Source organism: Sarcophilus harrisii, chromosome 4 (genome assembly GCF_902635505.1).
Source record: "Sarcophilus harrisii chromosome 4, mSarHar1.11, whole genome shotgun sequence".
Lineage (NCBI taxonomy): Eukaryota > Metazoa > Chordata > Mammalia > Dasyuromorphia > Dasyuridae > Sarcophilus > Sarcophilus harrisii.
In genome coordinates, this window is record NC_045429.1 from 192,570,727 (window position 1) to 192,598,133 (window position 27,407).

At 34.0% G+C, this 27,407-nt stretch overlaps 2 protein-coding genes across 8 annotated transcripts in view; one reads left to right on the forward strand and one right to left on the reverse strand.

Moving 5' to 3' along the window:
• The window catches only part of CEP57L1 (centrosomal protein 57 like 1), a 62,749-nt gene extending 38,202 nt beyond the window's left edge, over nt 1-24,547 (reverse strand). For all 7 annotated transcript variants that reach the window (XM_031964451.1, XM_031964448.1, XM_031964452.1 and 4 more), the window contains exon 1: nt 24,462-24,547. The gene's annotated coding sequence lies outside the window, so the exon portion shown is untranslated. The remainder of the gene's footprint in view (nt 1-24,461) is intronic.
• A 1,338-nt stretch (nt 24,548-25,885) lies between these two features.
• SESN1 (sestrin 1) overlaps nt 25,886-27,407 on the forward strand; it is a 126,559-nt gene continuing 125,037 nt past the window's right edge. Inside the window, exon 1 of the mRNA XM_031964444.1 lies at nt 25,886-26,433. Within this exon, the coding sequence (XP_031820304.1) occupies nt 26,155-26,433 (279 nt within the window). The 5' untranslated portion in view covers nt 25,886-26,154. The remainder of the gene's footprint in view (nt 26,434-27,407) is intronic.

Here is a 27,407-nt window from a genome sequence, read left to right on the forward strand (position 1 = left end):
ATGACAAAAGTTGGAGGGGATATAAGAAAACTGAGACACTAATACATTGCTGGTGGAACTGTAAATGGATCCAACCATTCTGGAGAGCAATTTCGAACTATGCTCAAAGAATTATCAAACTGTATATCCTTTTGATCCAGCAGTGTTTCTACTGAGCTTATATCCCAAAGAGATCTTTAAAAAGGGAAAGGGACCCATGTGCAAAAATGTTTGTGGCAGCCCTCTTTGTAGTGGCAAGAAACTGGAAACAGAATGGATGCCCATCGATTGGAGAATGACTAAATAAATTATGGTTTATGAATGAAAATATGGTATGTGAAATTATGGTATATGAATGAACATTATTGTTCTCTAAGAATCACCAGCAGGATGATTTCAGAGAGGCCTGGAAAAACTTACATGAACTGATGCTAAATGAAATGAGCAAAACCAGGAGATCATTATATTTGGCAACAAGATTATCAGATGATCAATTCTGATGGATATGACTCTTTTCAACAATGAGATGATTCAAACCAGTTCCAATTGTTCAATGATGAAGAGAGCCTTCTACACTCAGATAGAAGACAGTGGGAACTAAAAATGTGGTTCACAACACAGCATTCTCACCCTTTTTGTTGTTGTTTGCTTGCATTTTATTTTGTTTCACTTTTTCTTTCTTTTTTTCTTTCTTTCTTTTACTGTTTTGATTAGATTTTTCTTGTGCAGCATGATAATTGTGTAAATATGCAAACAAACACTGGATTTAACATATATTTCTACCATATTTAACATATATTGGACTACTTGCCATCTAGGGGAAGGCATGGGGGAAGGGGAGGAAAACTGGAACACAAGGTTTTGCAAGGGCTAATGTTGAAGAATTGTCCATGGATGTTTTGCAAAATAAAAAGCTTTAATAAAATAAAATAAAATTCCACAATAGTTCTTGTCTCTAGGTTTATATATATATTTCTCTTTTTAGCCTTTAAACACCTTCACAACCTGGACCCAACTTATCTTTTCAGCTTTATTGTATCATTTTCCCCTTTCTATACACTTAGCCTCAAGTTAGTTCTGTCTCTTCTCTTCACACACAGTAATCCATCTCATATCTCTATGATTTTGCACTGTTGTCTTGAAAGCTTGCAATACATCCCCTCCTCACTCCTGTCTCATCCTCTGTTCAAGACTCATTTCAAACACTATCTTCCAAACTAAGCTGGATTTCCCTCTTGCTCCAAAGAACTGGGGTTCTCCTTTCTTATCTTGCATTAAACTACTTTGTTTTTAATCTGCCTATATGTATAGTTTTACATATTGTTTCCCCCAATAGAATGTCAGCTTTTTGAGAGTATAGACTGTTTCATTACTTATAGGGAACTTGACCATCTTTTAGTCTAACCCTTCATTTTACATATAGGTAACATAAGACTATGAGAAATGAAAGGTTCAGGGTTTCAAAAATGATGCCAGTTTAAGGATTAGAAGATAGGACTCCTGACATCTAGGTCAGTATTCCTATCAATGTAATATACTGCCCATATGGTCATCATCTTATTTTGACTTTTTTTTTTTTTCCTCATGTACCTAACTTTTGCTGTTTGTGGCTAAACTCTGACAAAAATCAATATTTTTTCTTAGCTCAATTAACTCAATTAATTAAACTTAGCCTTTAATGAAGTCACTAGCTATCAATTAAATAAACAATTAGATAGAGAAGAGAACAATTAATAGAGGTATCATGATTGGGGGCAGGGAAGAGGGAGAAGGAAGCCTGTTGCTAGACAACTACATGTCCCATCATATAACAGTATAAGCTTTGACATTGCTAAACAAGAATACTTTAATTTTAGCTTTATATATTGTCATTTCCTTTTTTTAAAAAATATATCATTATGAATTGTATGGCTGCCATTTGGCAAATATTTCTAGATATGAGGAAGTACACATACATAATGGGAAAAGTGAAAAAATTATTAAAAAATGTAAAAGAGTTATAACTAACCATTCTATATAAATAATACACACATATGCACACTTGTAAATACATACATCTGAGATAGCTAGGTCACTTGACAAACTTGCTATATCTTTTAGTAGGCACTGCCTGCTGTGGGAACAAAATGGATCTACTCAAATGGATCTATGATCTCACTGATTTAATGAAAACCCATCCTTACCCAACCAATATGATTATCAATATTCTTTAATGAATTTGCCACAGAAAAATATCAGAATTTTTTACTCCAAATATCCTGCTTGATAGTATCATTATGATGTCATCTGAAAGCAGGGGCATGTCTGTAGGACCTCACTCTTCAAAAAGAATCCCTTCTTTAACTTGAATTGAGAACTGGATCTCCTCTATGAAAGGGAACATACATATCTCCTTGATTTATACTTCACCTGATATTTAAAATCAGAAATCCTATTGAACAAGACAGAGAATATCTATGATAATATTTTTCAACAAACTTTACATAATTTTTACATTTGACTTGGAGACATTTTATTACAAGATAGAATTTGTAAGATGTTTTGTTCTACTGATTCAAGTATTTTTTCATAATCAACAAATAGAAAAAACAACATAATCTTGCATTTTCTTTATCTTTCAGACAATTGTGTGATGATATCTGTTCTGCATTAGTTTCCTGTTTCTTTTTAATACTGTTATCAAGGAAATCACTAATGTGTAAATAGATCTTACAAAAATTATCTACAGAGTCAAATTTTATTGTCTCTTTGTAAAGTGAAGGTAATCGTGGGTTCTAAAAGTACACGAGAGGAAAACAAGTTTTAGCTTTCTGTCCTGGAAAGGTTTTGAATAATCTATAGTGGAGAAATTCTAAATCTTAAATCAGATCCTTGTGGCTTAATTATAGAATTCTGCTCTTGTAACTCTTGTAACTTGTAACTTGTAAGTTGTAACTCAAATACCACCTTATACATGAAGTCATTCTTGCCTTCCCCTGCTATTATGTTTTCTTCCCCAAAGGGCCTTTTAACTACTTCATATTTAATTTTCCCCCCTCTTTACATTTAATACATAGATACACTCTCTTTAAAGCATGAATTGTTTCATTCTTTATTTCTGTATCCTTAATGTCTAGCACAGTGCTGACACATAGTAAGTACAGCATTGTTATTGATTGGGTTAATTGGAAGTTATTGAATCTATGTAGTACCATGGCCTAAACTGAAAACTATCATCTATCAACAATTATTCATTAAATGATTTCTATGTATCAGGCATACATGTACTAAGTAATATGAGAAGAAAAAGCAAATACAAGACCTGACCTCAAGCAGTTTATATTCTAATGGATACAAATATTTTCATTCCATCAGAAATTAGGGCTGTCTGTTATTGTTTGGGTTGGCTTACACCAAAAAACCAACTCTTTGTGATTTGCCAACTCGGCAAACCATAGTCAAATATGTTCCAAGATAATCATGGACAAAGGCCATCTTGCTGTCTCTAAAGGGACCTCTAGATGTATTCTACCAATAAATGAGAACATGTCACCTCACATGAATAACTCTTTCCCTTATTTGCTCTCATGCCCAGTCACAAATTCATCTCCAAAGGAGTGGTTTTTAAGATAGAGATATAACTATATTCAATAACTTTAATAATCACCTGTTATTAGAGTGTTTTGGGTTTTTTTTTTTTTTTTTTTTTGCATAACATGACAACAAACTTTCTCAGGAGCAGCAATAAGTAGTTAAGGTCACTTGACGATGAATTCTTTGGCTGTGGCAGCTCATAAAACAAAGAAAACCACAAAATGGTCTTCATTCCTTTGAGTTCTCCATTTCTCCTCACCTTCTATCTCTACAGTGATGATAGCAAAGTGGCAGAAAAGCAGTTTCAAGATGCTAAGATTCATATAAGTTTCAAATCAACTTTAACATAGCTGTGGTGTAATACTCAATAGGCCATGTGCCAATGTTTGTTGCAGAAGATGAAGAAATAGAAACATTCAACAAAGTTCAATAAGACTCTCCAAATTAAATCAAAATATACTTTGATATCTGATGACTTTGAAGTAAGAATAGGAATAAGTGAGTATGGCAAAAAATGTATTAGAATAAATGAAGTCAAAGATTTATAAACTATACAGAAACATCATGCTGATAGAACATGAATACTTTAAGAAAGAATTGGCAAGTGCAAGACTTGATGAGTGCTGAATAACACTGAAGAGGAAAAAAAAAAAAAGATTATATTTTGACAGAGGAAATGAGTTGTTACTGATGTGGGATCTCTTCCTGAATCAGTGTCTGTATAGTCAGGCATTGACTTTTTAGAACAAATATCCAAGTTAATAGAAATCTAAAAGAAAGAATAAAAATGAAAAATAGGGTATATGATTGAAGTAACACAATCCTGATTTAAAAGAATTAATTTATTAATTAATGATTAAAAATAATAACTTTGGATATAAGAAAAGATATTAAGACAATTATAATTTTATGAAGATTTTTAACTGATACAAATCAACAGTCACAATGAGACCAAGAACATAAAAAGTACCTGAGGCAGCAAACACCTAATATGTTAAATAGAGCAAGGTGGCAGCCAAAGTCAATTTAGAATACAAACCAGTTTGTTCAGAAAATCTTAAGGAGAAAAACAATAGAGTAGTATTTCTTCAAAAGGTAAATTTAAAGAACATTTAAAGAGGAATTCAATAAGCAAAATCCTCATGAGGGCACTTAAGGATAAAAATAAAAAGAGGAGAATAGAAAAATTGAAAAAAATATGAAAATATTTTTATAACAAAACTCTTGTACCATCAATAACAATATACTTGGACTTTAACATGACTGTCCTGTACCTATAGAAAAGGCAGAAATAGTATCAAAGAGAATAATAATGGGAAACATAGTCAAATTTGATCAAATATAGGTTGCAGAGATCCATTCAGGAGACAACACACGTGAGACCACTAGGGAAGCTATTTATAATTATTAATGTCAAAAATTATATATATTTGGTAACAAAATATTAACATCAGGCTTTTCCATCTATATAAAATGTTTACAAGAGAGAAGAGTAGATGAATCACTATAGAAATACCAACTAAAAGTGCATGCCCTACTTAAAGAGTTTTAAGAAAGTTCTTTGCTCCCCAATAGGCCAATCAAGTTCTCTACTTCCTTTCCCAAAGATAAGAAGTGCCATTTTTTGATACCAAAAAGACAGTAGGCCATAGTACCATTTAAGAGGCATAAGGAGTCTCATTCAGAAAAGATATAATTAAAAAACAAGATGAAGTTATACATTAAGTTAGGAATTACAGAGAGATTGCCGTACTGTAGTGCTATATGATAGACATTTTAAAAGGTTCTACCTTTGCAACATGTCTTGCATAATCCTCCTTCTCTTTTCTGTCTACAGAAAATACAGGTCTTCTTCATCCACCCACACTTTTATTTCAAATTTTAAATTCCAAATTCTATTTCTTTTTCCCTGCTCCCCACACTTTCTCAGATAGTAAACAATTAGATATAGGTTATACATGCGCAATTATGTAAAACATTTCCATTTTATACTTTGTACAATAATCAAATAAAAGAAAAAATGAAACAGCAATGTTTCAGTCTGTATTTAAACAATATCAGATGTCTCTTTGGAGTTGATAATATACTTCATCATTAGTCCTTTAGGATTGGCTTGGATCAGTGTATTGCTGAAAATAAGCAAACCATTTGCAATTCTTCACTGTACAATATTGCTTGACTGTGTACAGTGTTCTCCTGGTTCTGTTAACTTCACTAGGCTTCAGTTCATGTAAGTTCAAGTCTCTTTCACAATCCAATCAGTTTCCATTCAATTATCAAAGTGACATTTCTAAACTTCAGGTGTGACCATGTTACCCATGTCTTCCTTCTCCCCACCTTAAAACTCCAATGGCTTCCTATTCCCACCAGAATCAATAATGAATCTTCTACTTGACTTTTAAAGTTCTTCATAATCTAGTCCCTTTCTACATTTCTTCTTTTCTTATAATTTTTACTCTCTTCAAAAGACACTACCATTCATCAAAATTATCCTTCTTATTACCCCCCACAATACACACCCTCTGAATTTTTACCGGTTGTTTGTTATCCAGGCCTCAAATGTTCTCTTTTCTTAATCCCTGAATTCTTTGGCTTCCTTCAAGACTCAACTAAAATCCCACATTCTTCAAGAAGTCTTTCCTTGGTCTTCTCTCTGAATTTACCTCCAGCTTACTCTGTATTTGCCTTTTTATCCTAAGCAGTTGGCACATAGTAAGAATTTAGTAAATAATTGATGACTTAACTTAGTGACTAGAGGCCTCCAACATTTTGGATAGATTGCCTGCAGATGACCAATAAGAAAAAAGACAAGAATCTCAGAAGCTGAAAAAACATGGATGGGTAAGGTTGAAGTAAGGAAAATGATAACATCATCAATCTAGTCAAGCCATACAGTATACTTTTTGCTGATCTCTGCATTTAATATTCCTGATGATCCAAAACATCTTTAATTCTTTTCTATCTTCTAAAATAAAATAAGGTGAATAAATTTAACCTTTTTCTTTTATCTTATTTTTATTTAATTCTTATGTATTTTATTTTTTATTTTTCATTTTCAAAATACATGCAAAGATAGTTTTCACCCTTGCAAAACCTTGAATTCCAAATTTTTCTCCCTCCCTTCCTCTCCTCCCTCCCCATGACGGCCAGTAATCCGTCATTAAATATATACAATTCTTCTGTACAAATGTCCACATTTACCATGCTGCACAAGAAAAATCAGATCAAAAAGAAAAAAATGAGAGAAAAAAAAGCAAGAAGACAACAAAAAAGGTGAAAAAACTATGTTATGATCCAAATTCAGTACCTACAGTCCTCTTTCTGGGTGCAGATGGCTCTCTCTATCACAAGTCTATTGGAATTGGCCTGAATTACCTCAATTAATTTAACCTTTTTATTGATGATTTATGGACATATGAACTTTGCTTACTATATTTATCACTAATTAATATATGGATGGAGTCAGAACCTATTGTATCGGGTAAGATTATATGACTCTATACTAAGTAGTTCCAGACTACTATGTTCTTTAGGTTCTTGTATATAATGCTTTTTCTGTCTCTTCCATAACTGCTGTCAATGTGCCTACCCTCACTTACTAATTTGTTGTTTGTAATTCACCATGGTTGAAGAAATTACTTAATTATGCTTGTTATGATGTTAGTAAAGTAAGAAGCAATAGATTGAGTAAGAACCTAAGGGACTTACCACAAAACTCAATGCAATCTATGAATAATTGAGCAGATCTAATAAGAACATTTTTTTTTCCCTAGCCATGGATGATTACCTATAATCAGTTTCAAGTCAAGTGCTGGTATAAATATCCTTTTGATTATAGACAACAACCCCAATCTCACATTTTCCTTATATTCCAGGTATTCCTGGAACCTTCAAAAAAACTATAGTCAGACATCAAAATTCTGACCCACCAATTACTTGTAAGTATATGCTACTCTTTTAAAAATTCCTAGATTTTCTATCTACATTAAATCCAATATAATATGATAGCAAAATAAACCCTGAGATATTAAAAAATTTTTAATAATCCTCAGAGAAGTTAGCTGCATCCTGGGCAAGTGTTCAAATTATTCACAGATTTTTATATCCCATGGTAACTGGCCTCAAAGGAAAAATAATACTTTTTTAAAAAAATTAGTAAACCTTGAAAATAAAAAACTTTCAAATCGGATGTTGCATTTCTCTTCCAAGTTTGGACTAAACACTGCATAAGTTTGTCAACTCATTTCTCACACGTACCAAATACATATGTATGTAGAAATAAGTACACACATATACACATAAAGCTGTAGTTCACAACCTCTAAACACTGTCTGAAAATCAAGAATATATTTTAGAACAAATATGGCCAGTAGTTAACAAGCAGAAAAAGTTTCTGATACACACACACACACACACACACACACACAGCTTTTGAATGTTGCCAATATGAGAATGAATATTGCAGAATTATGTTTTCCTCAAAGTAAAAAAAAAACCAACAGTTGCAACTATGATCTCAGATACACACAGCTTTTGAATGTTGCCAATATGAGAATGAATATTGCAGAATTATGTTTTCCTCAAAGTAAAAAAAAAACCAACAGTTGCAACTATGATCTCAGACAAAATTGCAGCAAAAATATAATTGAAAATAAATAGAAAAACTACGTTACTCTTAAAGATGCCAGTCAATGAAATCCTATCATCTGACATAAATATATCAAAGTATCTAAGTACTTAAAGACACTAAGGACCTAAATAGAATATTAGAATCACTCTTTCATAGAACTTTTTTATGGGAAAAGTGTTCTGACTTTCAAAGAACTTCAAAAGAAATTTGGGAAACTCAATTTTAATCTGAGAACTGCCTATATACTTTTAGAAACATATCCACTCTAGTGAGCCAAATTCACTCTTAATACAATGTACATAGACACAATTTATTTGTTCTTTTAATTAATTCTTACTAAAAAGATACATGTATTAAATTCTTGTGCTGTAGATAAGTCATCAGTCAGATCACCCCATTTATAGCTCTAGCATTTGGTCAGGTCCAGTTATTTTTTCCAATTTCATATTATTGTCATGTCATTTCTATTTCCCACATAAGACATATCATAATATTTAATATAATGAAATATTAGTACTCTCCAAATCATGATAAAAGGGATGGTAATATCATGATAATGGTTATAGGCAGTTATATAGCAAGGGGCTAGAGAACTAGGCCTGGAGTAAAGAAAAGTTGACTTCAGATCTAGCCTTTAAACATTGTATGACTGAGCAAGACACTTACAAACCTCTATCTACTTTAGTTTTCTCAACTGTAAAATGGGAATAAATAACATTTACCACCCTGGATTACTGTGAGCATCAAATATGATAATCTTCATTAATCATTTAGCACAGTACTTACCAACAATGGCATTTAACAAATGCTTTCATCCTTCCCTCTTCCCTTTCAGAGAAACCTTAAAAGACTTGCATGAATTACAGAGTGACCAATAAGAACAACACAGCAAAGACAAGTTAACTTTGGAAGATTTAAGAACTCTGATCAATTTAACATGATGTAACTTAATCCAGGGAACCAATAATGACATGTTACCCTCTTGAAAGAAAGATGGTGAACTCAAGATGCAAAATAAGAGAGCTATTTTTGGACATAACCAACAATGGAATTTGTTTTATCTGATTATGAATATTTATTTACGGGTTTATTTGGGGTTTTTTGACAATGATTAGAGAGAGTAAAATTAAATGCTTGTTAACTAAAAAATTAGACATTTTTAAAAAGAGAAACATTTTTTAAAAGTGCATGTGTGTATGTGTATTGAGGAGGGGACAAATGGAAGAGAAAGGGATTAAAGAAAAATGTACCAGAACCTCCAGTCTTGAAGTTCTTAATTACTGAAGAATTTGCTGAAGTTCTAATGTTAAGTATCTATGCAATTATTTAACTTACTTCTAGTACAAGTACTTTTCACTATTTGAGTGATTTAGTGTACAGCATATGACTAAATGCTACTCCAGTAATCTAAAAGAATGTGCCTCAAAAATCGATTCACACAGACATGAAGCAGCATTATGATAATCTCAAGATTTACTACTGGCAGATATTTATCTCATTAATGGCAACAGAACCACAAAATAAGGAAAACTCAATAGTAATAAATAATAAAATTAAATGATGGTTTGAGCAGTATGTTCAAGATCATATTGTATTTTGTAGGAAAGTTAATAGAATTAAATTTCTATTTTTATCAAACTGCCTGCTGAGCCTATTGTTTAGAGCAGAGGTTCTTAATTATGGAATCCCAAGAACTCATTAATATTTTTTCACTGTATTATATCATAATTGGCTTCTTTTATAATCTTATAAACACTAAAAAAAAAAAAAAATACTCTAAGGAGACCACAGGATTACCAGATTGTCAAAGAAGTCCATGACACACAAAAAAACATTAAAAACCTCTAGTTTAGATAAACAACTATTTTTCTTCAAATTTTAAATGGGCACATCAAAAGGACATATCAAAGAAATCAGTTCAAGAAATTTTCATTGTCAGTTCTTAATTATACTTTGTACATTGGAAAATACATTAATGTAACAATGTTGCAGCTTTAAGAGTTTTAAAGTTTCTCAAAAGCTTTAAATACATACTCTCATTTGTTCTCCCCAATATTATAATATTATATTTGTTAATATTTCCAACTCTAAAGGGAAGAAAGTGATGACCACATATTAAGTGCCTTGACCATGATTGCAGAATTCTAATTTTGGGAATTAGATTCGAACCAAGGATTTGTTTGACTTCAGAAATTCAGCTTCTTTCCATTATACATTGTTAATCTGTAGAAAAGAATAGTGAAGATTAATTATATTCTGCCTATAAATATTAGTAGAGAGCTCAATCAAGGACTGAACATGACACTTAAATTTCTTGGTGAGAAAGAGAAGTGAACTAGAAATCTGAAGAATTGATCCTATTTCTCTTCCTAATAAAGTTGAGCTACCCTGGATAAAGCATTTAACTTCTGAACTTCTTAGTTATTTCATCTGTAAAAGAAGTATTTGGTAGCTAGGGAATAGAATCAAGACCATCAATATCTAGAGCTAAAGAGGCTGGGGAAAAGGTAGATATAAGCTGATTATCTTCAATAGTTGGATTCCAAAAAATAAAAAAACAAACAAATAAAAAAGTTGGATTCCAAATTCTTAATATTATCACAAATTAATATTATAATTAATTAATATACTCTGCTTAATTAAATTCTTCATTTTCTCTAGCTAAACAAGTTTTGGAAGAATCAAAAGCTTTACTTCCTTGCCCTAGGAAAGGTGTGAACCAGCAAATCAATTATTTCTACCTGTTCCAGCAAGTTTTGAGAACTATAGGGCAGCTCCACTATAGGGCAGCCTTTCATTACAAAGATTTAGAAAGTCCAATTCAAGCACTGAATAGAGAACTATAGAAAAATCCAAAGGAGCAGAGTGAGGCACCTTACACAGCTTTCTAGTTTTTCCTCATTCTGTCACTTTTAAAAGCAAATATGAAAGTTTTCCATGAAGATGAAAGTAATCATAAATATTGCTTAGAGCTATTATTAGAAACATAATGCATAACATTATTATTCACATCTGTTTTTAAGGTCTCCAAAGCTCTTTATACATATTTCATTCTATCCTCACAATACCTAGTGAAGAGGAGTAGGGTCACCCCCATTTTACAGATAAGAAACTGAACTTCAGAGAAGGTAGCTGCTTGTCCAGGGTATCATGAGGGCTGGTCTGACTTCAAATCTGTTATGCTAACTTGTTTTTATGACCATTATTATGGTATAAACCAGTGAGGACAAGGCTATTATAGCCAGTCCACTGGCCACACTCTAAGATGTGTACAAAGTTTTTTTGTTTTTTTTTTTCCCCAACAGAGCTTCATTGTTAAATGGTTTTTAAAAGTCTGTTTTTTTCTAAAACTCTTGGATGGCATTCCCCAAGAAGCAAGTCAAGGCAATGTTCTTCTGTATTATTTTTCCTTAGGCAAGCCAGTACATCTAAGAATAGAGGTATGGCATTCTGGAAGTAGACAAGTATCTGAGTTGGTCAGAAAAGAGTAATGATGAGATATATAGACTGTGCGATTTCGGGCAAGTCTCATAAATTTATTAGATCTCAGTTGTTTCATTTATAAAGTGGGGATAAAGGGAAGATAAGGATTACTCTAGCTCAGTAGTGTTAAATTCATAGAAACAGGGGCCACTAATTCATACATAAAGATCTAAGCCACATAATGACTTATTTTTTTTATTTAATATTTTTTATCCCAGTCACATTCAAAACAAATTTTTTTACATTTGTTTTTAAAATTTTTAAGTCTAGATTCTCTCCTTTATCCCCACCCACAATTAAGAAACCACATGTGAAGTTATGCAAAAGATTCCATAAAAGTTGCAAAAGAAAACATATATCTCCCAACCTAATGAAAATAAAATAAATGAAAATAAAAACCCTCAAGAAAATTTAGTTTTAAAAGAGAGAGACAGAGAGGGAAAGAGAGAGAGAGAGAAGGGAGGCTTCCATCTGTTTTAATCAGCTCTTTATATCTATATATTATCTATATAAATAGGATTTTTCATCATAAGTTCTTCAGAGTAGTCGTGGATCACTGTACTGCTGAGAATGGCAGTCATTCACTGCTGGTCATCCTGGAACATTGCTATTGCTTTGTATATAGTACACTGAAGTATACTTGAGTTCATGGAGAACTTTCCAGGTTGTTGTGTTTTGTTTTGTTTTGTTTTGGTGAGAGCATCCTGTTCATCATTTCCCATAGAAGGATAATATTCTATCACAAACATATACTACAGTTTATTAAGTCATTCCCTAATTGATGGGCATCCCCTCAATTGCCAATATTTTTACCCTGAAAACGAGAGATGTTATGAATATTTTTGAACATATAGGTCATTTTCCATTTTTTTTAAATTTCTTTTGGTATTCATGCCAGTAATGGTATTGTGAGATCAAAGGATATGCATGAAATTATAGTCCTTTGGGCTTAGATCATTTATCATTTAATCACATATAAATTGGGGAATGGCTTTTTATAAATTTGTTTCAGTTCCCCCTATGTTTGAGAAATGAGGCCTTATCAGAGAAACTTGCTTCAAAAGTCTTTACATTTACTACTGCTAACTATTATTTCCCATTTATTTTTTTTTTCCTTTTGCCCTACACCTCCTAAAAGTGTTTTGATACAGACTACTCCTTTCCAATATACCTTCATTTTTATCACCCTCTTCCCTCTTCCCATATCCCATTTCCCCTCCTATTTTCCTACAAGGCAGGATAGCTTTCTATACCTATACTGAGTATGTATGTTATTTCCTATTTGAGCCTATTCTGATGAGAGTAAGATTCACTCATCCCCCTCTCCTTTTCTACTGTAAAAGCCTTTTCTTCCCTCTTTTTTTTATGGCAGATAATTTACACCATTCCACTTCTCCTTTTCCTTTTCTCCCAATTTATTCCCCTTTTACTCCTTAATTTCACCATTAAAAAAAAAAAAAAAAGATATTATTCCTTCATATTCAACTCACAACAGTGTCCTGTCTATATATTCTTTCTAACTGTCCTAATAATGAGAAAGTTCTAATGAATTACAAGTATCATCCTCCCATACAGCAATGTAAACTGATAAACCTTATTAAGTCCCTTATAATACCACTTTTCTGATTACCTGGATGCTTCTCCAGAATCCTGTATTTGATAATCAAATTTTCCATTCAACTTTGGCCTTTTCATGATGAATGTTTGAAATCCTCTTTTTCATTGAATGACAATCTATTCCTCTGAAGGATTATTACTCTGTTTTGATGGGGAGGTGATTTTTGATTACTCCACTGCTCTCCAGAATATCATATTCAATATTATATACCATCTATATTTTGTTGTATTTTTATTTTGTTAAAAATTTCCCTATTATATTTCAATCTGGTTCAGGTAGTATTCAGGAAAGTTATACAGGCTACCTATTTGATATCTGTGGTCTAGATATCTTAAGGTCCTTTCAGATCTAAATCCTAGAAATCGTATGAAAAAGGAAAAACTAAGTTTTCTTTTGATTTTGAAAGTTTACACCTCAGTTAATAAATATGAATATATGTTTAGATCAAAATTTTTGCTATAGTATGTGTTCTGAAGCTTTGTCTAAGGCTCAATTGAAACTTCTGTAATGGAAACATGAGATTTATGTATACTTTTTTTTAATGAATGTTAAATCCAATGATATTTACAGTAAAGAATTAAACTGTAACTAAAGTGGTTAGTGCTTATATCACTAATAGGTATAAGATTGACCATTTCTAAAAAATACCATCTTATATCTTTTTGATGAGGAAAAGGTGAATAGAAATCTGATAATTGTCAGTATAGACAATTTGCTAAGATATGCCAGAAACTTCAAGATATTAAATTAGGAGAGAATAAATATGGAAAAGCTAGAGAAAATATTAAAATGCAAATCTTACTTAAGAAATTTAACAATTTGTTACTTAAAGATGCAAACAACATGAAAGTAAGAGATCATATTTTGATGAAGGACCATTTTAAAGGTTATAAGATAATCAGTCCCATTCCTTTTATGTCAAAGCTAGGAAAATGAGAGATTAAAATAAAAGCAAAAGTAGGAAGGCCTTGATAATTTATTCTACTTCAATATTACTTCTTCATTCAGAATATTCTACTTCAATTCCTTCAAAAAAGGAATATATTATATAGTTTAGTTGGCAAGATAAAAATATGGAAAAAAATCAATATTTTTCTAGACATGGTAAAAATAAAGCTGGATTTCAAAAAAGGAATATATTATATAGTTTAGTTGGCAAGATAAAAATATGGAAAAAAATCAATATTTTTCTAGACATGGTAAAAATAAAGCAAATCTTTGTGTACAGAAAAAAATTTATATTCCTATTTTCAAGTATTTAAGGAGACAGTGTATTCCCTTACTGCTCAGGAATTCTATAGTATAGAGTTTAAAAATAACTGAAATTTTAGAAATCATGGCAAAGGCCACAGAAAAACCCTGTTGAAAATAATTTTATGAATGAATCTCAGGCAATGGTAGTTAAGGTCTAAACTTATTTAAGTATTCTTCTAAGTTGTAAGAGAACAAATTAATAAGACTGAAGAATAGGAAAGTGACCTTTTCATTCGATTTAGAATAGCAATATCTTACATTTGCTATAAACTTGTTATGTTCTAGTCTACATTCTTGCTATTATACTTAATATTTGTGACATATTCCCACTATCAAACCTATAAGTCTCTCAAAGGCAAGAACAACATTTTAAATATCTTTTGACTTTTCCTTAGCATTTTATACAATGCTTTGCATATAGAAATATGAATTCTTATTAATATCCAAAAATCTTAAAAGGCAGAAAAATACCAAATGAATTTCTCTGAGTATAGTCATTTTTAAAAAGAAAAAAATTCCCAATTATTGACAACAACTTTCATTTATCATGGTCATTTATACTCATTATCACTTTAAAGTTAGAAGGAAAGTAACATACAAATTAATCTGTATCAATAAAGTTACCAGATATACTCCAAGTAAAGTTCTCCTTGATTCTAGGGTTATGGGCCAGAACTTGAAACAAGATACTAAGTCAGTGGAATTGATAAGAGACAATGGTTATTTAGCACAGTGCTTAACAGTTCTCTAGTTCAGTACGTGTACTTACTATAATTCTACAAAATTCACACCTTTGATAAGAGACCAAATAAGATCAGACAAACTCAGCCAGAATCAGAATGAGGGAAGAACAGAAAAGTGGTGGCAGGCTCTCCTCCTTTGCTTCTCCACTGAAACCAAGATCCAAAAGGCCTCCAGAAAAACTAGCCGAGCCCCTAGTGAAGGAGATAAGACTTTGAAGGAGACAATAAAGGATTTGGACTTTAACCCCTGACTGTACTTGTGTGGTGATTACTGAATTGAAAAGGAGGCTGCTCCAGAGACCCCAAGAAAACTCCAACAAGAGAACATTACATTTTAGAGAGAATATTACACTCTGCAACTTCAAACTTCATTGCTAATGGGGAGGAGGCAGAGGAGAAGTGGGGGAAATGAGGGACAGTGGTACTCAGTTTGGGTTAAAGTTATTTATGCAAGAAGGAAGGGGATGGAAGATAGAAATAAAAATTTCAAATGCTACCATGTGATAAAATAAGAAGACTTATTTTCTCTGTAGGTAGTAGATCTCTCTGAAGCCAATTCCAAATGAAGATCCCCAAAATACCTTTAGCAGCAGCAAAGTCTACTCACATCACTACCCTGCTCAATAAATTTTAGTTGCTCCCTATTACTGCTAGAATCAAATATAAACGCTTCAGCCCTTAACAAAGTTAGTTCTAAGCTTTCATTATCAATTCTGTAAGTTTTAGTTGCATATTATCTTCAAGTTATTTTAAATACTTTAAAAATTACTGAGAGAAGAAAAGATACTATTCAAATGATGGTTTAAAATCCATTATTATAGTACAAAACAGGGTAGGGTAAGATTTTTTAGATTTGGGAAAACAAACTGGCTTCATGATTTCACTATTCAAGGTAATAGTTTTTGAACATTGATGCAAAGGTGAGTCAAGAAGCAAAGAACGAAAATATTTTAAAAAAGAATATATCATCTATACTATATGGATACAAAGTAAAGTTGATAATAGAGAGTATTAAAGAAAACAGAAGAATCGGTTTCAAAGCTAACAGAACTATTTAATCTCTCTTTTTTTGCCTGCTATATGGAAATTTACAAAAAGAAGTGACTCAAAACCTTCAATATAATCTCTTCATGCTTGCCTACACAATCTCTTTCTTAAATGAAATGCATGCTCCTTGAACAAATCTGAGGTACTCAAACAAGTAATGTCAAACTCAAATAGAAACAGATTCCTATAGGCTGCATATGACTTAGAAAAAACTACACATTAACTTTAACTATGTTTATTGTATATTTAAATTTTGTTAATTATTTCTCAATTATATTTTAATCTCATTGGAAGCCCTTGGGAGGGTAGAGGCAGGGATTTCTCCATATATTATGATTTTTAATAATATCAAATATAATTTTATAAGGTTAGTTACTAGTTAGCTTACTTAATTCTATTGATAATCATGCATAAGAAAATGTTACTGTCAACTTATTTGTGGGGAAAGATGGCAGAATACATCAGAAAACTTTTGGCTCTTCAAACTTCCTCCACCAAAAAAGACAGAACATCTCAGAGTAAACAGCAGAGGAGCAGAAATAAACAGGAGTCTGGATAAAGCAATTGTCTTCCTAAAACAACTTAAGAGGACCGCAGGAAAGATCTGAAGTGTAGAGGAGAAGGTCTGGTCTGAGTGAATTGCAAATACTTCTAGGCTAACTTCTTAGACTCGACAAACAAGCTGAGTTAGGAAGTGGCCTTAGGAACTTTCACCTTAAGGACAATGGAAGAGTCAAAGAGCTGAGAAGAAGACTGAAGGGCATTTCACTGTTGAGGAAAGCCAAAAACAGATGTGCTGTGCCGCTCTGACTTTGTCCTGGGCTGGGGCTGTAGGGAGAAGGAGCTAGTATATGCTGGAAGAATAAAGTAGCAGATGGCTGGGGACTCTGCTAAATGTAGGTACTTGAAGGAGAATAAAATCCCTGGTTCCCATTTCAGGGCAGAGAAGACTACAGTTTACAGCCACCAGAGGGACCACATGGATCAAGTATATTTGCTGACAGCTGATAGGGCTGGAGGCCCTCGCTGTGGCTTAGGAGTGGAGAAGGGTATCCAAGGTTGGGCCTCAGGGACAGACTTCAGAAAATAACAGTAAGGAGAACCTGAGGCTTAGGTCCTGATATCTCAGGACTAAAACTTGAATTATTATTAGTTGTTAAGAACAAAATAAAAATAAAAATCAGTTAAGCAAACAAGCCAAAAAAAAAAAAAAAAAAAAAAAAAAGAACAATTGAGACAAAATGAAAATAGAATAATAAAAACAATATAGGAAAATCAAGAAAATTATGAAAAGAAAGTCAACCAACAAACCAGAAAGGGAAAATCAAAAACAATAAAATAATTCCTTGAAAACTAGAATTAGACAAGGGGAAACTAATGATATTATAAGACACCAAGAAATAATAAAGCAAAATCAAAAGAATGGAAGAAATAGAAAAGAATGTGAAATATCTCAACAAAAAATAACTGTTCTAAAGAACAGACTGAAGAGAGAAAATATAAGAATAGTTGAAGTACCCGAAAGATACAATCAAAAAAGAATTCTAATACGATATTAGAAGACAAATTGTCAAGGAAAATTGTCCTGAAGTTCTAGTGCCCTAGAACAAGGAGACAATGCAGAAATAGGAAAAATCCACCAATCAAGTGAAAGGAGATCCCAGGATGAAAACTGAATATCACAGCCAAGTTTCAAAGCTCTTAGTTTAAGAGGAAAATATTTCAAACTATAAGAAAAAAATTTAAATATCATGGAGTTTCAATAAGGATTATATATAAGACCTAGTAGCTACTGCATTGAAGGACTATAGCAAAATTAGCTAGGTTTTAGTGTTTCTACTGGGCTTATATCCCAAAGAGATCTTAAAGGAGGGAAAGGGACTCAAATGTGCAAAAATGTTTGTGACAGCCTTTTTTGTAGGAGCAAGAAACTGGAAACTGAGTGGATGCCCGTTAGCTGGAGAATGGCTGAATAAGTTATGGTATATGAATGTCATGGAATATTATTGTTCTATAAGAAAAGATCAGCAGGATGATTTCAGAGAGACCTAAATGAACTGATGCTAAGTGAAATAAGCACAACTAGAAGATTATTATACACAGCAATAATAAGACTACAGGATGATCAATTCTGATGGACATGACTCTCTTCAACAGGGAGATGATTGAGGCCAGTTCCAATGGTCTTGTGATGAAGAGAGCCATTTACACTCAGAGAAAGGACTGTGGAAATGAGTGTGGCTCACAACATAGCATTTTCACTCTTTTTGTTGTTGTTTGCTTGTATTTTATTTTCTTTCTCATTTTTTTCTGGTTTGACGTGATTTTTCTTGTGCAGCAAGATAACTGTATAGATATGTATACATATATTGGATTTAACATATATTGGACTATTTGCCATCTAGGGGAAGGGAGGGAAAATTGGAACACCAGATTTTGTAAGAATTAATGTTGAAGAATTATCCATTCATATGTTTTGAAAAATAAAAAGCTTTAATAAAGAAAAAAAGTGTTGGGCCTAGAGCCAAGAAGACCTACCAAAGCCTACCTCAAATCACTGTTTGCCTCAATTTTCTCAACTATGAAACTGGGATAATAATAACCCTCCCAGGAATGCTGTAAGGATCAAATGAGATCATATTTATAAAGTGCTTAACACAGTGCCTGCTATTTAGTTGGCCCTATATAAAGGCTAGTTATTATTGATGTAATTTCTTTTATCTTGTATGATGCCCTGGCACATAAGTTGAGTCAATGGAGTAACAGTATCTGGGAAGATGGCAAAAATATTACCAGGCATTACTTCATGATAGCAAGTGCAACAGTTGTTGGGCAACAAAATTGATTTCTTCTCTTTTGTCAGTCAGTTTTATAGTCAACAAATAGATAGACAGATAGATTGATTGATAGATAAGATAGATATACACACATTTGTATTACAAAGAAGAGTTTGTTCAATGGAGACATTATATTCTGGAAATAAATATCTAAAATATAATAAAATAAAATATCTAAAAAATTATCATGTTAAGAGTTAAATCAGGGACACCAGGATGGTTCAATATAATGAAATAACTTTCTCACTCATGACTACTAATACCCTGCTGGCGGGTCTCCTGCTTCAATTCTTTCCCCACTCTGATCCATCCACCATTAAGCTTCCAAAAGTGATTTTCCTAAAGAGTTTGTTGCCTCAGTAATCTCCAGTAACTTCTCATCCCCTTCAGAATCAAATACAAAATCCTGTTTGACATTCAAAAGTCTTTCATATTCCGGTTGCCCCACCTTTTTAATCTCCTTATATTTTACTCCAGTTATAAACTCTTTGATTTTAGGGACATTGGCCACCTTGAAGTTTATTAACAGACCCTTCAGTTCTTGCCACCAAGAATTTTGTCTGTGTTCCATTCCTGGAATGTACGCTCTTCTCATCCTTGTCTTATGGTTTCATTCAAGTCCCAGATAAAATCCACAATTCCTCTTAATTCTAGGGCCTTGTCTTTGTTAATTATTTCCTATTTATCTTGTACTTAGCTTGTCTCTGCATATTTGTGTGATTATTATCTATTCTATTACAGTTAAGTACCTCAAAGACAGGGGCTGTCTTTTGGCATTTATTTATTTATTTATTTATTTTTGTATCTCTAGCACTTACATAGTTTCAGACAACTGGTAGGTGCTTAATAAAGGCTTACTGACTTACTGTGAGAAGGTGAAATTAACTTAAGTGAAGATAAAGATAAACTTAGAAAACTAGAGAAACTGTAAAGCAAAATAGCTCCCGGCTTGAGTATCCTGTATTCACCTAAAACTAACATGTGCAAAACAGAAGTCATGTTTCCTTAAAAAACCCATACTTCTTCCAAACTTTTCTGTTTATGCTCAAAGAACCGGTGTTCTTTCTAATCATTTGGAATCATTCTCAGCTTCTTTCTTCATCTCTTCCCAAAGGTCCAATCTACTATTAAACTTCTATTCCCCCAACATCTTTTATATCTGTTCACTTTTGTCCATTTATTCATAAATCTCCTAATTCAAGTTCTTATCACATCTTTACCTGTTAAATGTTCTTCTTGCCTCCAATTTCTCCTCTGTCACATAATTGTCAAAGTAACTATTAGAGCATTCATCCAACTATGTCACTTTTCAGTTTAATAAGCTCCTCATTACCTTTGGGATCAAATAAAATTTCTTCTCTTTACCATTTGAAACCCTTCACAATATGGCACCAATTTAGCTTTTGAGATTATTATTAATATTACCAGATTTCATGAACACTATGATTTCCAGTTAAAATGATGTATCTTGCTCTTTCTTCATAGAGAATATTCCATTGTTTATCTCTGTACTCTTGCATAAGCTATCTCTTCATGTCTGGAATGCAAGCCTTTTTCACTTCTGCCTCTTAAAATTCACAGCTCTCCTCAAACCTCAGTTAAAATGTGATCTGAGGCCTCTCCAGATCCTCTCCTAGCCTTCTAATGCTTATCTTCTAAATTATCCAGTGGTTATTTTATATCTAGTTTACATATCTTTATCTATGTATATGTGGTTTCTCTGTTCTGACATAAAATTCTTGAGGATAAATATTTTTCTTTTTTCTGTACCCCAGAACTAAGAACAATGGTTGGCTCATATGAAGAGCCTGATAAATGCTTGTTAATTGATTCATGGTTCCAGTAAAGCAACAGATCACAAAATTAATCCACAAGAAATTATCATCATTTCTGCATAGTAATAATAATAACTAGGAAGAAATGGTTTTTAAAAATCATTCAAAAGAACTACAAAATGCAGAATTATTCAGTGCTTAACCAACTAACACACTCATGTTATTTACACAGGTTGTCACAAAAATGTTATAGAAATTTTAGCCTGTTAAAAGTTTAAAATTGCACTAAAACTTTTGGGACATCCTGTATCAATACAACTACAAAACATTAAAGGTAAACAACTAGAGAAGCAGTCATTGCTATGGATACGCCACACTAATAAAAATGACAACAATGAGTTGTCTCTAAATTAGATTTAGTGCTACCCAGAAATAGAATTAAGCAAAACAATTTTTTAAAAGTCATTTGTGGGGGGAAAAAAGTCTAGAATATCATTGGACATAATATAGAATAATGCAGAAAAGACACCAAGTCTGATGAAAAAAGAAAAAAGTAGATCAATGGAAGAAACTTGAAAAACAAATAGAAACAACTAACAGCAGTCTGGCCTTTAATAAAGCCAAGAACTTAAATTAACTGCTTTTCAATTTCAGTATCAAAAGCAAAAAAAAAAAAAATTGCTTTTCAGTAAAAACTGCTGGGAAAATGAGAAAGTAGTGTGACAGACATTACATTTAGATTAGTATTTGTACCATATAGCATATTTAGCATAAATGGGTATGCAACTTAATAATTTAAGATCCCACCATTAGGAAAAAAAATTTGTAAAAGAAAAACATGAGTATGGCTCACAAGTATCGGAGAATTCTTTAGGCAAAGAAGAGTTAGAGATCACAAAAACAAAATAAGCAATTTTGATTATATATAAAACTTTAGTGTTATGTGGGTAAAATAAAAAAGATACAATAAACAGGAAATCTATTAATTAGGAATATATTTGCATCCAATATCACTGAAAAAAATCTGATATCTAAAATTTACAAGGAAATAAACAACTTATTGCCTAATAGGTAAGTGATCAAAGAAAAAATTAAGTTTCCAAAGAGGAACTGCAAACTATAATCATTTGAAAATATTATTTGGATTATTAATAAAAGAAATGTAAATGAAAACAATTAAGTTTTTAAGTGCATATTAAGAAAGGCGATTAAAAATGTAATAACTAATATTGTGGGCAACTAAGTGGTGAAACCTGGCCTTGGAGTCAAGAAATTTTTACCTGAGTTCAAATCCTGTTGCAGACCCTTACTAGATGTGTTATTCTGGGCAAGTCACTTTAGTTTGTTTACAGTATGACCACCAGCAAGTTCTTTAACTCTGTTTGCCTCAGTTTCCTCATCTGTAAAGAGCTGGAGAAGGAAATGACAAACCACTCCTTTATCTTGGCCAAGAAAACTCCAGATGGAATCATGAAGAGTCAGATATTATTGAAAAACAACTGAACAACAAATAGTATTTATTGAAGGGGTTGTGGGAAGATACACTTCTTACTTCAGAAAAATCACCTTGGCAACTGCATGAAGGACAGATTAGAGAAGGGAAAGAGTTGTAGAGGCCCAGAGATCAATTAGGTTATTGCTGCAGTCCAGACAATAATCCCTAGCTACATCAGAGTATTTAACAATAGGGCAAACAACCCCTAAGGGCATCAGATTATAACAGTGCAATAACTTCACCTTGTACAGTCCATAAAGGACTAATATACTATAGGTAAACTTGTGATTTGGTCTGTCCTGGCTTTCAAAATAGAATTTAACAAGAAAAGTAATTGTCTATACTGTATGAGACAGTGGTCCCATTACTCCTAGAACTAAATTGAAAGAGACACAAAGATCCAAGTTATTCCCAAACATTCATAGCAATTTTTGTTTCCAAAGAAGTGAAAACAAAATGGATGCTCAATTGGAGATTTGTTAAATTCTGATACATAATATAACATTAATTATTGTGTAGTAAGAAATAACTAATACAATAAACAGAGTAACATAGGGGGATTTGCATAAATTGATTCAGAGTGAAATCAGAATCACAAAGATATATACAATGATTTGCTTTTTGCTAGGTTCATTAGTTTAGCATGTTCAATAGTTCATTAAAATATGGCATTCAATGAAGAAAATTTACTCAAGGAAGGCAGATCTGAATTAGATGTGAGATTACTTTGCCTAATATAAAAAAATCAATAAATATCAGCTGTAGAACTCCAAGTCTTCCAGGCTCTCTAATCACTATTCCAAGTTACTCCTAATTCATTATGATTGTACCACGGAAAGTGAAAAGATTACTGTTAAAAAAGCAAAGTCTGAGTAAATGAAAATGCAATGATAATCCTAAAGAACAGATTTTTTTTTTTTAAAGCAATTTTATGTTTAGCTTTGGCAATATACACAATTCCTCAGTAAGGTATGGAATATTAAAAATATCACTAATTTCTAGAATTTTCAGGTAATAGGCTAAAAATCAGTTTTCACTAAATTTGTTTTTTACTTGTTTTTCATTAGGTTGTGAGCTCCTTGAGGATAGGGGCTGTCTTTTGCCCCTTTTTGATCAATCAGGATGACATTTGTAAAGAAATCACTTAGTGCCTTACCCCAGGTTAGTTATTATTATTGTGTTCTCAATGCTTAGTAGTTTGAGGCATTAAGGCCAAATTAATCAATTTGTGTGAATATGAATATTTTATATACATATGTGTGTATATATATGAATATATGTGTATATGTATTTATAAAGTATAATTATACAAGTTTATATATATAAACATGTCATATATACAGATACAATATAGTTACAATATAACTAGTATAAATAGATACATGTAATTCGTTTATTTCCTCTTCAACAGTAAACTTTCACGTATTAAGTACATTTATTACAGATGTATTACATATCTATTTATACTATATATATGTAATATATACACACACACATACACAAACATATTTATATATTTTAAAGGCAGCTTTCTCTTATACTAAAATTTTGAAAAACAGTATATAAAGACTGATTCAGTATTTTTCCTTATTTTTTTCCTTAGGGCCTATGGATCAAGTGTGTATGTGTTTTGTTTTGTTCCCCCCCCCCCCCCCCCCGAGAGAATTTTGGATTACATTTAACAAACGCAGTTCACGAAGCCTCCCCAGGGATTTTTCTCTCAATAGTCATCAAGATCGACCTAAGTGGAAGTGCTGGAGAAAAAGTGTTAGAGTAAGCTGTAGCTCCTGAGATGCTCACGAAAAAGGTGTGGACATCATCTCCCTCCCTTTTTATTCCTGGGGAGCGCAGCGGCTTTCAGAACGACCCCGGCCCGAGCGCAACCAGTCTCGCTTCTGTCTGAACTCGGCATCCTTTCCTCTATCCCCATCTACATCTCCTTCAGACGGGGCCATCTCTATTACCCGGATAACGCCGAAGAAGAGCCTGGAGAAGAACATTCATCGCCAAGGCAGCTTCCCACCTACCTCAAATAGAAGCGTAGAGAAGTCTTCCAAAGCTCCCCAGGTTCTTCCCCACCACCAAGTCCTCACTTCCTGAGAGCCGTTGGAACGCTAGGCGGTCGGCTTCCTAGGCAACGCCGCGCTTCCTACTGGAGGTTGTAGTTTCGGTCGCTTAAGACGACTCTCTCGTCGCTTCACGAGGACTACACTTCCCAGAAGTCTTTAGGAGGGCGCCTGCTCAGCCTAGTGTTATTTTGAAATTGAACTCCAGGCACTGTTTAGGAATTATCCTGGAATACCATTTCCTTTTTTCATTGCGTTTTCCTGTGCTCTGCTCAACTTTTAGAGTGGACACTTCTTTCTTCTTTCTATAATTTCAGGCGCCACTATGGCTCGGCAGTCTTTCGGAGGCGGGAAAAGACTAGGGGCTTGGTACGCATGCGTTCCTCTTTTTCGCTTTCTGCCCCTGAACGGTATCTCGCATCAGTTGGCTACCTAGTGGGCCCAGAGGGATCTAGTCCGCGGCGGCTGAAAGGGCGGAGTCTTCCCCTATGGCTTTGCCTCGGTGGGTCCGGTCCACCCGGGCAGGGAGGACAGATCTGGGCCGTAGAGGCGGCTCCCAGCTTGTGCCGGGCGGAGAAAGGGGAGGGACCGGACCGTCGCGGAGGACCCCCTTCTACTCTACTCCCCTCCCCACTCCCGCCCTCTGGGCCGGTCCCCGCCGATGGGGCAGGGCGAAGGGGCGGGCTTTGCGCCTCGGGCCCTGCAGCAGCTCCAGCACCTTAGGCCCCGTCGGGGTCTCCCAGTTCCCCCAGGAGCCGCGGGCCTTTGGCTCTGGCCTTTTCGGGAGGCGGGGTAGGTGAGAAGTAAGCGATTCGGAGGGGGTGGGGAGCTATCACCACTCTGCCAGCAGCCCCACCTCGGGCTGAAAGACAAGACAGGACGGGCCGCCGCCCCCACCCTCCTCGCCCGAGCAGCTGCTTTCTCCGCTCTGGGATCCCAAGCAGGAGCCGGAGTTAGTAGGACGCCTAGCCCAATTCTCCCTTTCACCCCTCCTCGGCCCGCCAGCCTCTGTTCTTCCCCAGCCTGAGAGCGGGAGGGAGGAGCCGAGAGGAGGCGGGGCCTGGGGGAAGGCGGGGCCAGCAGAGAGGGCTGACGAACTAGGAGATGGTGGTAGGGGAGAGAACCCTCCCACCCCCCATCAAGAAAAAAAACCACCCCGCAACTTCCAACTGACAGGCTAGCTTCCCTCGCTGGCCATCCTCGTGGGCACTGCACGGATTTGACAGCTCCCGGCGTGAGGACGGCCGCTGCCCCCGCGGGCAAGAAGAGAGCGAGGTTTCCTGGCTGCTTTCAGAGACCTCAAACCCAGCCGAGATACTAAGTGGTCTGGCTAGTGGCTCCGTGCTCCTTATTTTTTAACCCTTTTCAGAAAAAAAAACAAAAACTTAACTTCCAAGGCTGCTGCTTTTTGGAGTAAACTTTGGTTAACCTCTCGAGACCCTTGCAGCTTCGGTCCCAGAGACGCCGCCGTCGGGTTTTTCCAGTGTCCTCCACCACGCGAGTCTGCAGCTGACGTTTGAAATTCTATGACTGGCCCCCTGATTTAAGGCCAGGCCAAAAGCGATTTCATTCTTGGGAGTAGCTCTCAAGGTGTTTTTGGTAACATGGTGAAAGGAGACTGAAGATTGGGGTGGGGGAGAAACCCAAGGGCGCGATGGCTGAGGGAGAGAACGAAGTTAGGTGGGATGGATTGTGCAGCAGAGATTCAGCTACGAGAGACACAGCGCTGGAAAACATTAAACAAGCAATCCTGAGGAAAGCGGAGGCTCTTCGTTGTGCGAAGGAACCTCCTTATCGTTCATCAGAACTGCTTCTAAATGCTGCCTCTTGGGATGGGTTCAATAAAATCCTTGCTCATCTGCTCATGCTTTCCAAGCGGTGTCCTTTTAAAGATGTAAGAGAGAAAAGCCAATCAGTTTTGAAGTGTGTCCAGGTAAGAAGGCACTATTCGTAACATTGTTTTTCTCTGGTTTTGGGGGGGCGGGGGGAGGAAGCTTCTATTTCTGTTAATTAAATTCATATTCCAATTTTTGTTTAGGGGCAAGAGTTTCTTAATTTTGTGTTGGTAAACTTGTTTTTAAAAAATATTTTGATAATTATTTCAATAGGTTTGGTTTCCTTTGTAATATATACTATATATTTCCTAGTGCATTTAAAAACATGCAGAGAAGTCTTTAAGATTATCAGATTGCCAACTGGGTGTAGAATACACACAAAAAAGGTTAAGAAACCCTGGTTTGAGAGAATATTTTGTGAAACAAACAACAACAACAACAAAAACAACTTGTGGTTGGATTGCCCAGATTAAAATAGAAAACGGTTACTGTAAACTCTTAAATAAGGTATTACATATGGGTATATATAAACACATACTAATGAAATTGTTTTCCAGCTGGAAGTATATATAAAAGTTACTTGTTGGTAATTACATGCTTTTACTTATATACATTTAAAATTCATATTCCACCTTTATTATGAAGCCAATCTGCTTTTAACATTTTTGAATAATGTAACCCTTTTATTTAAAACTCTATAAAATAATAAAGATTCACCCTTTCCTAATTCATCTTTTTTTTAAAGAGTAGGTGAAACAGTAGTGTTTTCTGCTCTCAAAGGAAATCGTTTATTTTCCTTCAAATTAAAGATTGCAAGGTCAGAAGACAATAAATTTCCTTTTTTCTTCCTGAAAATTTTTTTTAAAAAGCAAACATTATTCATTGTGATAAAGGGGCTTAAATTTTTAACTATGCAAAATAGAATTACTAAACATATTCTGAACCGTTTTGTACTATTCTTTTTTTCAAATAATATACTTTGTTGTTAAATTAGTTGGAAGTTCAATAGATTGATGTTATTTTCTTTCTAATTTTAATGTGAATGCTTTTCCTCATTTTTGGAGAAAGTCCT